The sequence below is a fragment of the Mastigoproctus giganteus genome, chromosome 6 (genome assembly GCF_048544385.1).
Source record: "Mastigoproctus giganteus isolate SK-2022 chromosome 6, ASM4854438v1, whole genome shotgun sequence".
NCBI lineage: Eukaryota > Metazoa > Arthropoda > Arachnida > Uropygi > Thelyphonidae > Mastigoproctus > Mastigoproctus giganteus.
In genome coordinates, this window is record NC_143580.1 from 84,164,991 (window position 1) to 84,180,417 (window position 15,427).

A 15,427-nucleotide genomic window follows, 5' to 3' on the forward strand; every position below is an offset into this window, starting at 1 on the left:
CAGCAGGAATGGGACAAGATCGACTTGGCAGTTTTCCAGCGGACATTACTTCAATAGAAATTGCGATGCTGTGTGATAGTCCATGAGCAGGGAAAACAAATAGAACACAACCGGTGGCGGCGGTACGGAATTTCGTAGTTTTAAAGGACTGTCAAAATCATTATCAAAAGGCTGAATCAACCCTCCGTACAAATTTATATTTTAATGAGTAGTAAAGTAAAGTGTGTTAGTTGTCTGACAGCACCAGGGGTTCCCCCATCTCCTCGTTGTATTCTTTGTAAGTGACAAAACTCTGTGGAGGCCAGAGATTTAAAAAGTGTGTGGGGAATAGTGGTCTGTTGTGTAGTACTATGTTCTATTGTTTCTCTGACCATTTAGCAGTTGGAACCCTATTATGGCCCACTGTTGCCATACTTTGACACGAAGAGGCAAGTCAGACACCTAGTAGATTATTTAGGTACTCTGGCAGGTCTCAACACCTATTTTCTGAGGATTTCAGTGGCAAGACCTATTAAAAAAAAAAAAAAAACAAACAAACAACAGGGGTGAGGGGGGGGACTAGAATTTGGAAAGGCTGAAAGAGGTTTACGAGAAAACAGTTGAATTTTTAGATGTTGATTAGAAATTGGTGGCATTGTACGAGGGGCGTACTCGGTCGGTTTAGTTAGTTAATAAGTTACCTACATGGATGGTAGAGTCTGATAGTTTTGGGAAATTCAAAGGTCATCTGAATAGGTAGGAGTTGTTTGTTATTTAATTTTTAGGATGCTCCTAAAAATTAGGAGCATCCCAATATGGCCTTAGCAACTAAGGCCATATTGCTCCGGGGATATGCGGCAGTCATTCCCTGACCTTTCCGCATCCTCCGTATTTGGTGGTCATGGGCTCGAACCCCAGTCTAATCAAGAAGCGTGTGCTACGCACTGCTGCTCCTGCCCACCTGGCTATGGAGGCACCTAGTCGAATGAGGAAGATAGTATGAAAAGTGCAGTTGCTCGTTGTCGGTGAAAATCCAAAAACCCAAAGAGCTATAGTGTCAAGTGTGGGAACATCCTAGTCAACCATTTGTAAAAATTCGCAACTAGAAAAGAAGCACAAGAAGTACACCACCTAGGAACATGGCGGGTCAATGCTTGAAAACTACGAAAAATATCTGGCTAAAAAGACCACACTTGGAATATCGTGTTCAAGTATGGAGACTGCACCTAAAGAAAGACATTTATCTTCTTAAAAGGGTCCAAAGACGGATAACTCACCTGGTGAGTCGTCAAAAGGGCATCGATGTGAGGAAAGACTTCGAATGTGGGTTGCGGAGCTTGGAAACTAGGCACTTAGAGGAGATTTGATTGAGGTGTTTTAAGGATCTGAGAGGCACAAGTAAAATGAATGAGGACAAAATTTTTGCAGTTATAAATAATTCTAGAACTAGGGCCATAAATTCAAGTTATGGGGGAGATGTTCAGCCTGGATTGCGGGAAGTTTTATTTTAGCCAGCAAGTTATAGACTATTGGAATAAGTTACCTACATGGATGGTAGAGGCTGATAGTTTTGGGAAATTCAAAGGTCATCTGGAAATGCATAAGTTGCCTATTTTCTTTTCTTTTATTTATTTATTTTTTTCTTAAATTTTCTTCTTATTTATTATTTTAATCTTTTTTTTTTTTTTTGGCTGGTGCAGCATAAACCATAAGCTTCCTTGAACTATGTGGCCATTGCTAATACTAATACTACTGTTATTAGGTATCTAGTTTAAATGCTTCTGCCTGCAAAAGGAGATGAAAGGACAAGATAGTCATTATAAAACGCTGATATATGTATATATAAGTTCATTTGTCTTTATTTAATTTTTATTAAAATCTGCTGAAACTAAGTATAACTCTCCAAAATTCAGCAACTCTCAATCTCCGGCTGTGCTCAATTTTAAAGAATTTGTGATAATGTCCAAATGGGCTGAGAAGTGGCTACATTGACAGATGCAAAGTACTGCATATGGTTAGCAATAACCGAAGAGAAATATACCAACTGGGTGGTACTACACTCAGGGAAGTGGAAAAGACCTGGGGGTAATTGTGCAGCCAAATATGAAGTTTGCTGAGTAGTGCAGATAGGCTGCCAGGGCAGGTCATGGAGCCTTGTTAATGATATATAGGAATTTTGCTAGCAGGGACAGGAAGGCGATAATCCCGTTATACAAGGCAATGGTCAGGCCACACCTAGAGTACTATGTAAGGTCTGGAGGCCTCATTTTAGGAAGGATACAGAGTTGCTAGAACGAGTACAAAGAAGGGCAACAAGATTGGTGAGGGGAACAAAGGGGTGCTCTTACCAAGAAGGGCTTAAGTTCTGCAAATTGCAGCACCTGGAGAGTAGGCACCTGTGAGGTGATATGATTGAGGTGTATAAGGCTTTGAATGGGTTGAGCAAGCTGAATGCTGATGGGATTCTTCATCTTGCTGAGACTAAGAACCTGAGGGGGCACAGTTTCAAACTGAGAAAAGATAGTTGTGGAATAGATGTGCAGAAATTTGCATTTAGCCAGTGGATAGTTGATTGGTGGAACAGGCTTCCATCTTTTGTTGTGGAAGCTAATAGCCTAAATAAATTTAAGGCTGAGCTGGACAGCCATTTGGAATGAATGGAGGGGTGAAATGAGAGCGTGTTTTTTTTTTTTGGCTGATGCTGCATAAGCTTGCTTTCTTGCATCATATGCCTCTACTAATGCTAGATAAATTATACACCATAAATTATCCTTAATTAGGAAATCTTTTGGCAGAATTTAATTTTTGTTGGATGTCTTGGCCATTAATAAGGTCACTTATTAATATAAACATTAACATTAACATAAAAACTAAAACTAGTAAGAACCCAATCAAACAAGGAATTAGGCCAATTTAACATTGTGATACCAGTGGGGAGAAGGAGGAATTTCTCATCTGGTGTTTTGAAATGTTACATTTAACATTGAAGAATAATAAATCTGATAAGGTTTTTTTATGTTTTGTTGCATATGAAAGACAAATAATAAAAATGAGACTAGTCTGTTGCAAAGTCAAATGACTGGATGAGCATAATGAATAACTATACAAACAAAGTGGAGCAGCAAATTAGAATATTCTATCATGGGGAAGTGGGCTAATTAAAATTTAACTCTCCAGATATCAAACTCTTGATCCAGTGAGATTTGCAGCTCACCCAGTAGCAAAACCGTTCTTGATTTGCTGTATGACTGCTTATTACCCAAACAGGTTAGAGTGAGGCAACAAGAGAAAACAATATTCTTGATCTGTTTATTAGCAGTGATTCATAATTTAATGAAAATTTTAAAAGTAAAGGAATCTTAAGTAGCAGTAATTATAGCATATTGATTTTGGATTTAGATGGCACGATGGGTTCAAGGATTAAAGGAAAGGTTCATGTTTTGCAAAGGTGGCTGTCACATTTTTTAAACTCTTTACAGTAGTACCAACTGATGTTGAAAAATATAACTGGCAAATGAGATGTGTTCTGAGAAGTAATCATTGAGACCAGTAAGCAGTTTATACCAACTATGAGATACTGTTTAGGATTTAGAGATGGCAGATAAAACTGATGAGCTTAGTGGCACAGAAGGAAAATGCATGAAATAATTACAAATTATCAGGGAATACAGAGTCCTACAATAAATATAAACTAAGGTGTAATCAAATAACTCAGAAGGCTAGCAAAGCTAAGGAGATTATGAGAAGTATATCTGACTAAGAATGCAAAGAATTCTTTGCTGCTTTTCTTTGCATTCATTTTTTATGCATGTTAACAATATAAGAAAGGGGATGAATCATATTGGCCCACTGGACATGAATGGTATAACTGGTCCTGAACTGACTGCTCATAAACTGAATAAATATTTTATTTCTACTTTTCCCATGACGAAGAGATGGGTTTAAGGTCCTATACTCTAATGGGAAATTGGAAGATGGAAGAGAAATTGCTACTAAAAGTCAACAAAGCACCTAGAGATGATGGGATCTAACAATTATATTAAAATAAGCTGCAAACGGGGTAGTTAAGCCCTGAGAGCATCATTACATTCAGGAGAAGCACCTGCAGATTGGAGATGTGCGAATGTATCTCCTATTCCCAAGTGTGATTCAAAGAATGAAGTGGGTAGCTACAGACTTGTAAGTAAAACCACTGTCACAGAAAATAACAGGGCTCACTCACAAAATGCTATAGAGATCTATGTAAATTAAGACCAAATATCTTCATAAAATAGAAAATACTGTTAAAATTGATACAATGAATATTTATTCAAAAAAGCAATCCTGCAAATTATAAAATATTTAACAATTGCATTTTGAAATATGATAACATTTTCAAAAGCACAAGGGTTACCTAATAGTTTTGTAAATAACATATATTGAGGTTAATTTTCTACACAGAGAGAATTTAATAGACAGTTTTCTTTGTGTAGCTGTCACTACCTACATTATAAATGTTGTAAACTGTCAATTACAGCTTGTGGTCAGCCCACTCAGTTATCTTTCAATCCTATATTCTACTATCTCTTCCAATAGGCAATTATGGCAAAGTATACAGTTGAAGGAAAGGCAGACAGACAGAAAGCAGTAATTTTGGAAAGAGGATGGTGGTCACACGTTTAGAGTGAATTAATCCAGACAAAAACAAAAACTGAAGTAAAAAAATAACACCAAAAAAAAGGAAAATAAGATGTAAAAACTAGGAAAGTGATGATCCTGTTAGTTGCAGATAGGGAGCAGAAGCAAGCTACAGTGAGAAAAGAGCTAGAACTACCAAGCTGAATTACCTAATTAATTCAAACTTGAAATCTGCACTCTTGTGCATTTTTAGCATTAGTAGAGGCATTTGATGCAAGAAAGCAAGCTTATGCAGCATCAGCCAAAAAAAAAAAAAAAAACCCACTTCCACTTCACCCCTCTGTTCGTTCAAAATACCTGTCCAGCTGAGCCTTAAACTTATTTAGGCTATCAACCTCCACCACAAGGGATGGCAGTCTGTTCCACCAACCAACCACCCGCTGGCTAAAGGCAAATTTCCGCACGTCTATCCTACATCTGTCTTTCCTCAATTTGAATTTATGCCCTCTCAGGTGATTTTTCTGAGCTAGAGGGAGAATCCCATCAGCATTGAGCATGCTCAAACCATTCAAGACTTTATACACCTCTATCAGATCACCTCGCTGGTGCCTAGTCTCCAGACACTGTAATTTGCAAAATGTAAGCCTTTCTTCGTAAGAGCACCCCTTTGTTCCATTCACTAATCTTGTTGCCCTTCTCTGTACTCATTCCAGCAACTCTACATCCTTCTTGAAATGAGGCCTCCAGACCTGTATACAGTACTCTAGGTGTGGCCTGACCATTGCCTTATACAATGGAATAATCACCTCCTTATCCCTGATGGAAAAATTCCTGTATATCATTGACAATACTCCATGAGCTACTCTTGCAGCCCGTCTGCACTGCTCAGAGAACTTCATATCTGCCTGCACAATCACCCCCAAGTCCCTTTCATTCTCTACCACTGTCAGTGTAGTACCACAGAGTTGATACGTTGCTCTGGGGTTGCTGTTTCCCATGTGTAGTACTTTACATTTGTCAATGTTAAATTTCATTTGCCACCTCTCAGCCCATCTGCTCAACCTTTCCAGATCCTGTTGCAGCAGCATAGTGTCAGTAGTGTCCTTGACAACCCTGCCAACCTTTGTATCATCTGCAAACTTGGACATTAGGCTTGATATACCATCATCAATATCATTTATAAATACAGAAAACAACAATGGACCCAACACTGAGCCCTGAGGGACTCCACTAATAACATCAGTCCACGATGAGCAGTGTCCATTGATTACCACTCTCTGTCTTCTCCCCCTCAACCACCCCTTTATCCATAGCAGCAATTTGCCTCCAATGTCACACTGCTCCAATTTGTGTAGCAGTCTTCCATGTGCAACAGTATCAAAAGCCTTTCTAAGATCCAAGTATATAATATCAAAGTTATTCCCTGCATCCAGCTCTTTTGTGACTGCATCATAGTATCCAATCAAGTTGGTCAGGCAAGACTTCCCCTTAACAAAACCATGCTGTGTCTGAGCTATAACCGAAGTCTTGTCTAAATGATCCTGCAGTGCTTCTTTAACCAGTGCCTCCATTAATTTTCCTGGAACAGAAGTTAAGCTCACAGGTCTATAATTACTTGTTTCAGCCTTTGATCCTCCTTTGTGAATTGGGGTCACATTTGCACATTTCCAGTCCATGGGTACCTCCCCTGAGTCCAAGGAAGCTCTCATAACTATGGCTAAGGGTTTGCTTACTTCCTTTGCTGCCTCCTTTAATATAACTGGATAGATCCCATCCACCCTGGGTGCCTTTCTTGTGTTTATCTTCAACAGTTTCTCCTCCACTTTACTCCCAGTTATTTCAAGATTCTGTAGCTTACTGCTAGAGTTGAATACACCTCAGGCATTCCCCTTGCTGAATAACTCCTCATGTGTGAATGTCGATGCAAAATATTCATTTAGTTTGTTAGCTACCTGAGCAGGATCATCAACAGTTGACCCATCAATATCAAGTGGACCAATCTGATTCATCCCCTCCCTTCTAGAGTTTACAAAAGTAAAGAACTCTTTGCTGTTTTTCTTTGCATCCCTTGCCAAGGATTTCTCGTAATCTGCCTTCGCCTGCCTAACCTCCTTTGTAACTTGGTTGCATATCAACTTGTATCTATCATAGGCTTCTGTGTCATGTGCTAATTTGTAAGTATCCCATGCATTTTTCTTCTCTGCCATATGCCTCATTAGTTCATCTGACATCCATTTTGGCCTAAACCTTGAACAATATTTCTTAGTTGGTATGTAAAGCCTAGTAGCTTCCAAGATAAGTTCTTTGAATGCTTCCCATTTTGAATTTGCTGTTGGTAACATCATCAGTTGGTCCCACTGTATAGAATTTAAATACTGTCTCAGTCCATCGTAGTCGCCTTTACGGAAGCAATAACCCTTCCCTTTACCCCTAATGGTAGTTACCTCTTTCAGTAAATCCCACTTCAGCACACTGTGATCACTGCCACCTAGTGGTTCATTTATCTGCAGATTCTTAATGCATGAAGAATCACTGCTGATAATCAGCTCAAGAGTATTACTCCCTCTAGTTGCCTCCCGAACATGCTGATGTAGAAAACAATCATCCAATAAATCCACAAAAGCCCTGCTAGTGTGTGAGTAACCAGCCCCCAAATTCCAGTCAATATCTGGGAAATTAAAATCTCCCATTATAAGACTCTCTGATTTACTGGCCCACTCTATTTCCCTGTACAGTTCCTTATTATACTCATCAGAGTCATTAGGCCTATAGCACACTCCTACTCTCAATTTTGATCTCCCAATGCTTATGTCACACCAAACTGACTCAACACTGACTGTCCAGCGATGTCGACTGGCTTCACTTCCTTGGTTTTTATGTGTTTCTTAACTAATAGCATAACCCCTCCCCCCTTTCTATCCTGTCTATCCTTTCTGTAGAAGTTGTACTCCCCAAATTGCAGTTCTGCATCCCTTATATCTGTGTGACACCACGTCTCTGATATCCCAACAATATCTGCCTTTGATGTTTTGAGCAATACCTCAAATTCATCAAATTTATTTACTAAACTCCTAGCATTGGTGTACACGCAAGTATACCTGCACCTGTTTCCATTCTTAGCTACCCTAACACAACCCATGTGTTTACTTGTACCGCAATGGCTCCCAGCAGTCTCTGAAATACCATGCGTCTTGTTTTTCAGGCTTCTGCTCATTCTAATAGAAGCAGTGCAAGAATCTCTTTCACCTCTGCTAGTGGCTACTGTCAATCTATTGGTCTTTGTCTCCCCCCAAGCTAGCAGTTTTCCGACCCACCTAACACTGCCTCGATAGCATCAGCAAATATTCTTGCACCCTTTCTATTTAAGTGTATCCCATCCCTGTAGAAGCAATCTCTCCTGTTAACAAGTACAGTCCAGGCTGAAAAAAATTCTACCCCTTGAGCCTTGCACAATCTTTCCAGGGCCGAATTGATTGACAAGGCTCTCATCATATACTCCCTCCTATCGTGTCTGGGCAGAATTGCAGACACTTTCAAATTCAACCCTAATTCTCGGCTTTTGTTCAACAGTGACCTGTACTTGTTAAGTAATTCTGCCGGTCTCCTACTCTTAATATTATTAGTGCCAACGTGTACAACTATATCACCTTTTGTGCCCTTAAAAGATGATATTCGCTCTACAATGTCATCAACCTTTTCTCCTGGCAGACATACCCTGGTCCTGTTCCACCTATCAATCCTTACATTTTGACACAATGTAAGGATTTCACAACTGTATGGAAAGTTTGTGAAAGCCAGAGGTATCATATTGGCAGAAGCACCAAGCTCACAAATTTTGAGAATTTCATCTAAGGGTCGTTCTCAGTTAAAATAATCTCTTAAATTTTATTAAACTAATTTTTTAATAATGGGCTCTTGGATAATCTCAAAAAAGTTTGTGCTCTTTAGACATTTTAAATGTTAATTATTTATATTATTTTAGTGTGTGGTATTTCTTGAAACTTTCAAAATCCTGCCAATTCTGGTATTCAGGTGTATTTCTCACAATACCAAACTTTTTTTCCCTCCCATTTCTATTACTACACACGGCATAGGCTACTTCTTTTTATTTGGATTGTTATCTTTGATTATAAAATGAGGACGGCCAGTCTTCAGCATCCAAACCTAGCCTCTTTCTAGACAATGTTCTTATTTTGGACATATACAGGGTGTCTCAAAAATATTGGAACAAACATTTAGGGGAGGTAGGTAACATCTAAAGGAATGTGAATCGCATTTGATTCACATTCCTTTTGATGTTACTTACATCTAAAGGAATGTGGATCGGAACCGTCACCTTAAGTCGGTAGATGGCGCTGTTCATCAGTTCGCGAGAGGGAAAATTTCTGGTTTACTCATTCAAGCAGTAGTCGCCGCACGAAGAGCATACATCGATATACGAACTGTGAGCTGGCAGATATACACCTAGTGTATGAATTAGCAGAGGGCAATGGACTAGCTGCTCAACGAATTTATGGAGAACACTTCCCAGACAGACATGTGCCGGACCACCGTTTGTTTGCATGTGTGCATCAAAATTTGTGCGAATATGGGTCATTTAGAGGTAACAGGAGTAGTGCGGGCAGACCACGTTTGACGTGAAATCCCGCCATGGAAGAAAGTGTGTTGAATGCCGCCCAGAATAATCCTACTACCAGCACACGTGCCGTTGCCTCTGCCTTAGGAGTGTCTCATTGCAGTGTACAGCGTGTCTGGCACGACGATTCCTTACACTCCTTTCATCTCCAAAGGGTTCAGTTACTGCTCCACCAAGATCATCCGGCACGTGTGGCTTTTGCGCAGCGGTTTCTCCAAGAAAGTGTTCAAGACTTGAATTTTCCAGCCTATGTTTTGTTCACAGATGAGGCTTATTTCACTCGGGAAGGCTTATTCAATCAGCACAATGCTCATATATGGGCTCACGACAACTCACACGGTGTGCGCCCCCATGTGGCACAACATCGCTTTGCAATAAATGTGTGGGCAGGTATGGTTGGTGACTGCTTAGTCGACCCATACCTGTTACCATCCTGCATGAACTCCGCTAAATATCGGATCTTTCTTGAACAAGTTCTACCAGAGTTACTTGACGATGTTCCAGCAAATGTGACGCCACATTTGGTTTCAACATGACGGGGCGCCTGCCCATTATGGAAGGTGTGTTCGTGACCATTTAAACAGACGTTTTGGGCGCTGATGGATTGGCCGTGGTGGACCCGTTGTCTGGCCCCCACGCTCACCTGATTTATCAAGCCTTGATTTCTTTCTGTGGTGGACCCCTCAAATCTATCGTGTATGAATCGCCTGTGGAGATGGAAATGGATCTCGTGGTGAGACTCGTCTGTGCTGCTGCTACTGTCAAAGAAACTCCAGGCGTGTTCGACAGTATCCGCCAATCCATGCTGCGTCAGTGTCATGCATGCATAGTGTCTCGTGGTGGAACCTTCGAGCATCTGTTGTAACATCATGAAATGCATCCATCTCATACTCCATTGTTAATATTATGTCAAATAAATGTTTGCCACTAATTACATTCTTGTGTTATTTCTGCTTCTTGTGCTTCTGTTACTACTTTCCCGTGACATTTCTGGTAATGGGTTCCTATGTGATTCACATTCCCTTAGATGTTACCTACCTCCCCTAAACGTTTGTACCAATATTTTTGAGACACCCTGTATAGCTGAACAAGCAACTTCTTTCAAAACTGCATGTGACAAAGGTTCTTTGGAGAAGGATCTACCATGATTACAATAGCATAGAAATAGCAATGGGTAAAAAAGCTTTTGAGAAACAAAGAATATTATATGAAAGATAATGAACTGGTTTGAGAAAAAACTATTATGACTTTTGGTATGGTATGTAGTACTTTATGGAACAGAGACATAAACATTGAGAATGAAATATATCCGATGATTGGAAAGGTGAGGTGAGAGATTGATGAACAGAAAAGTTCAGGGGAAGAGGCCTAAAGGGAGATTGAGGAAACTATGATAGCTGAATTGAGGGGAATGGTGGATATGGGGAGATGAAAAGGAGGACTAAGTACAAGGAGAAAGATAATAGAGAAGTAGTTGTTGACCACATGCGTGGCCCTGCCCTTGGTAGTTGGCCCTTAATGTTATCATCACCAACGATGATGATAACATTAAAGGCCAACTTTCAGAGAATTAACAGACACGCAAGATAGGATCTACTTTAGGAGGTAGTGAGGTGAAAGTGGTGCTAATTCTAATGGTTCCAACCTGACCAATAAAAAGCGGCCCAACAGATTTCATTGTTGAGATGATGCATTGCTATTGTAGTTCTCGAGACATACTAAAAATCTATAGATGTGTGAAACTCTTTGCTCTGCAGAACCTCTTTCACTTATTCCACCAAAGTCCATAAATGGACAAGGCAACACAGAGTATTTGATACTGATATGAGGCTTGTGAGATGCAGTGCTCCCAAGAAAACTATGAAACTGCTTAAAGACCTCTTAACATCTCCTCGGCTCAGATAAGCCAGAGTCTCTAGACTCTGGCTTATCTCAGCTTAATTAAGAAAGGGCAGTTTGCTTGTTTATATAATTGCTATTATTATCATTAAAAATTAAGAATTAACAGCTTATTTGTTCTTCTACTTATGCTTTTGAGATTGGGTAAAAACCCAATTTGTTGCAAGGTGATTTTTTAATCTAATCTTGACAAAAATATTTTAATATCTATTTACTTATTAAAACTATATTTTTATTTATTTTTTTTAAATTTAACATTTCTGATTTTAAAAATTAATCAAGATCAGATCTTACCAGGTCAACAGAATTTTCATGCCAAACTCTTAACAATTCTAATTCTTCATCAATACTATGTTGCGGTGTACCACCAAATATGTCATCTAAAAATAAAATTTTAAATATCATTTATCTAAAATTTTTTAAATTAAAAATTGAAATATCATAATATATAAGACAGTTCAAATACACATAACTCTTTAAGTCAAAGTGTAAATGTGGTTACTGAATGAAAACAACATATGTATGTCACACTGGATAATAAATCCATAAATTGGATGGGGAAGAGGAAAACTGTTTTTCCTCTTCCACATCAATCCTTCCTATAGCTTTATATAAAAAAAGGAAAAGCCTATTTCCTCAAAAGTTCTGTTTTCATTTCATAATTTCAATCAAGTGTCCTTCATTACGATTCCCACTACAGAATGCCTTACTGTAGAGCATGCAATTATTAATAATTCAGGTGATGACTAAAAATTTTCACAATTTTAAAAGTTCTACATAAATAAGTTTGACACACTGACCTTTCAGGCTTTTTTTAATTTTTATGTTAATGGTATTGTCAATTAAAATACCTCGAGCATCTCATGTAAACAAATTTCATTACACTCCAATGAAAACATACATTCCAGTCATATAGTTTAGTTGATCAATATAGGATTTCAAAGAATGCACAATAATTTTTAAAAAAACTGCTTTTTAAATATAAAAATATATTATTTAGTGCCTTAAAAAACTGGGAGCATGAACTAAACAAAAAAGTAGTGGAAATTTTTTTTTTTTATATTTCTTTCTATATATTAAAATAATTTTCCTCCTAATGATATTTTGCGGGTTATGTGGTAATACATAACAAATGCAAAAATACATAACAGAAGCTTGTTTTACTATGGTAAAACAAACTTCTGTTTAAGTGAGGTCACATACTATGTTTATCTAACATGACCATGTGGTACCATTCTTGATTTCCATAAATGCAACAAGGCATATTTGTGCTCTATTTATTGGTCCTCTAGTCTAAAGTTTTTTACTGTCCAGTGAATGTATTAGGCCAGCCCTAATGCTTTGTAAAAACCACAGGACTTGTGATCTCTGAGTTAACCATTGATAAATATCAATGAGCTGCTAATTTCACTCTTGAAAAGCAATAGAATCTACTGACCTTATTTATGCCATGCTATTAATTGTCACTTCAGTGTTTAAAATGTGGTCTTGTCTCAATGACTATTACCATATCATGCACCTGTATTTGTGGAGGGGGGGAAAAAAACATGAAAAACATTTATTTTTCAAGATTTTTTCTTTAACTTTAAAATTATTCTGAGCAATATTGTTTTTGGCTTTCACTGGAAATATATAACAGTTTTGCTACATTATAAGTTAAATAAGAGTCAGACTTTTATTGTTCTACAATAAATGTCTGCGTTCTGAACATCCAACTTAAGAATGAACTTTTACAATGCAACTAATTCATAAAACGGAGACTACCGGTATTAGGAAAAAAAAAGAACAAAACCCATTTTCTGTAATGAGAAGAACAATAACCTTCACAATAAGTTGCTTCAATATTGCACTAACTCAAATAACTCCAAAAAATATATGCAATTAAATGCAGTAAATATTCAATTTATGCTAGATTAAATATTCTAGTTTCTCAAAAAAAAAACAACTATGGTATTTAACTGATATTTATAAATAATGAGTTATGTTATGAGTTTTTTTTTTTTTTTTTTTTAATGTAAACCCCAAACACAAGAGGTATTAGAACCTATAGTACTTAGTACCGTGCTTGGGTTGGAGGTTGAGAAGATGAAAGAAGATATTTGTTGATATTGGACTTGAACTTCTGTAGATTGTAATTTTCAGGAAATACGTATGAAGGAAATTTGTTCCAGAAAGCGGCAGTTGAATGAATAAACGAGGAAGATGAAAAGTTGGTTCTGTGAGTTTGAAGTTGGACAGTAAATGGATGTTAGCTGGTGGCTGCACTTTTTCAGACTGTTTTGAAAGAGAGAGCAGGAATTATAGAAGCCAATTTGGAAGAACAGTGCCCATGGAACTATCTGTAGAAGAGGCATGCAGCAGAAACAGTACATCTATGAGACAGCGAGTGGACAGACTCTGTTAGAGATGAATCATTAATTAATCTAACTGCCCTCTTCTGAATGGAATCAAGAAGCCTGAGAGAGAGAGAGGTTTTGGGAGCACCACCCCAGATGTGGGAACAATATTCCATGGTAGGGCAGATTTGCGATTTATACAGAGTGAGCAGCTGTTTGGAAGAAAATTAATGCCGAGAGCGAAAGAGAAAACCAAGTTTTTTAGGTGCAGAGGAAGCAATATTTGTAATGTGCTTGTGCCAAGAGAGATTAGAAGTCAGGGTAATCTCCAAAAGAGATATATCATTTTGCCTAGAAATCGGAGTGTCACCAAAGATAAGCATAGGAGCAGAATAATCCTTTTTTTGCAAGATATAAGACAAGACTGAGTTTTAGAAGGATTGAAATCAACTAAGTTGTCTTTGTCCCACTCAAGAATTACCTTAAGATCCACATTTAAGGAATTGGTAGCAGATTTTCGAGAAGTTGAAGCTGATTGAGCAGGGCAAGGTTTTTCAAAATGGAAAGTGGAATGCAGTGTGCTATCATCGGCAAAACTATGGATAGGATTTCCAGTTGATGGAAGAAAGTCATTAATATACATGAGGAAAAGAGTGGGGAAAGAATTGAACCTTGGGGGACACCGGCATTAGTGGAGAAGTTAGAAGACAGAGAGCCATCTACCATCACACTCAGTGAACGATCGGAGAGAAACCTGGATAACCAATTACAAAAAACAGTTTGCAAACCATAAGATGGAAGTTTGTTTAGAAGACCTTTACGTCAAACACAATCGAAAGCCTTTGAGATGTCAACAGCCACTACAGTAATACTTCGCATAGCGCGGCTTTCTCTACAGCGTGGTTTACAAATTGAAATAAAAATTAACTGTGTTACGCACTAATACATTTGATATGTATTATAAGGCCAGCACGTAAGCCAATGCGTTATGGATTCAAGGCCACACTGACTGTTGTCACAACTCCCATTATATACAGACTCTGCTAGCTTTGATAGATTAGTAAACACTAAATTCCGAGCAGTGAGCACGTTGATTGTGCCTAAGCTGTACAAATATTTTTCGCTGTGTACTTTTATTAAAGATTATTTTTTAAAAACTTTAAACCTTTATATGCAAATATGAGTGGAAAGAAGAAATGTAATGGGCTGAGTGTTCCTCTAGATCCAAACTCGCAAGAGGTATGAAAGTAAGGCAGGCATTACAAAATGACATGCAATGTTATAAAGAGATGTATGCAGATAAGAAGAAGGAATAACTGTACAAACTAAGCTGATCAGTTATTTTTTCAAAATCAAAAAACAGTACATACTTCACTTATATTCTTTTGGTATGTATATACTGCAATAAAAATAATTTGTATTGTATTTACTAATATTTTTCATTTTTATCATTTTGGTTTCTTTTTTTGCAAGAATTTTGTGTGTATCAATTTATAGTAAACAAACACCTATATATTTTTGCAACTCGACCCATATAATCAAATTGTCGAAACGCATTACAATAAAATACATACTAATAATACCTCGATCGGTGCAGTTTCGCATAGCGTGGCATTTTTTTGGCATGAATTACCCGCTATGCGAGGTATTCCTGTCCTTGTGTTTCACCGAACCTTTCCATTGAGTTAGTCCATAAATGGGTAACATAAGCCAGAATATCTCGACACTGATGGATTCCATACTGGCGATCATTGATCAGACGGAAGGTTTCTAAGTAGTTTAAGAGTTGGCAGTTAATTGATTTCTCCATTACTTTAGAAAGAGTAAAAGTAATTGTAATGGGATGATAATTGGATGGGAGGGATTTGTCACCCTTTTTTAGGAACTGGCTGGATATGAGCAAATTTCCAAGCAGAAGGAAAAACACCTTTGGAATAAGAAAGTGAAAAAAGGCGGCAAA

At 37.9% G+C, this 15,427-nt stretch overlaps 1 protein-coding gene across 1 annotated transcript in view; it reads right to left on the reverse strand.

Annotated features, from left to right (window-relative positions):
- LOC150084448 (ATP-dependent RNA helicase DDX54) overlaps nt 1-15,427 on the reverse strand; it is a 366,530-nt gene that overhangs the window by 131,602 nt on the left and 219,501 nt on the right. The window contains exon 10 of the mRNA XM_090376237.1: nt 11,426-11,511. Within this exon, the coding sequence (XP_090232363.1) occupies nt 11,426-11,511 (86 nt within the window). The remainder of the gene's footprint in view (nt 1-11,425; nt 11,512-15,427) is intronic.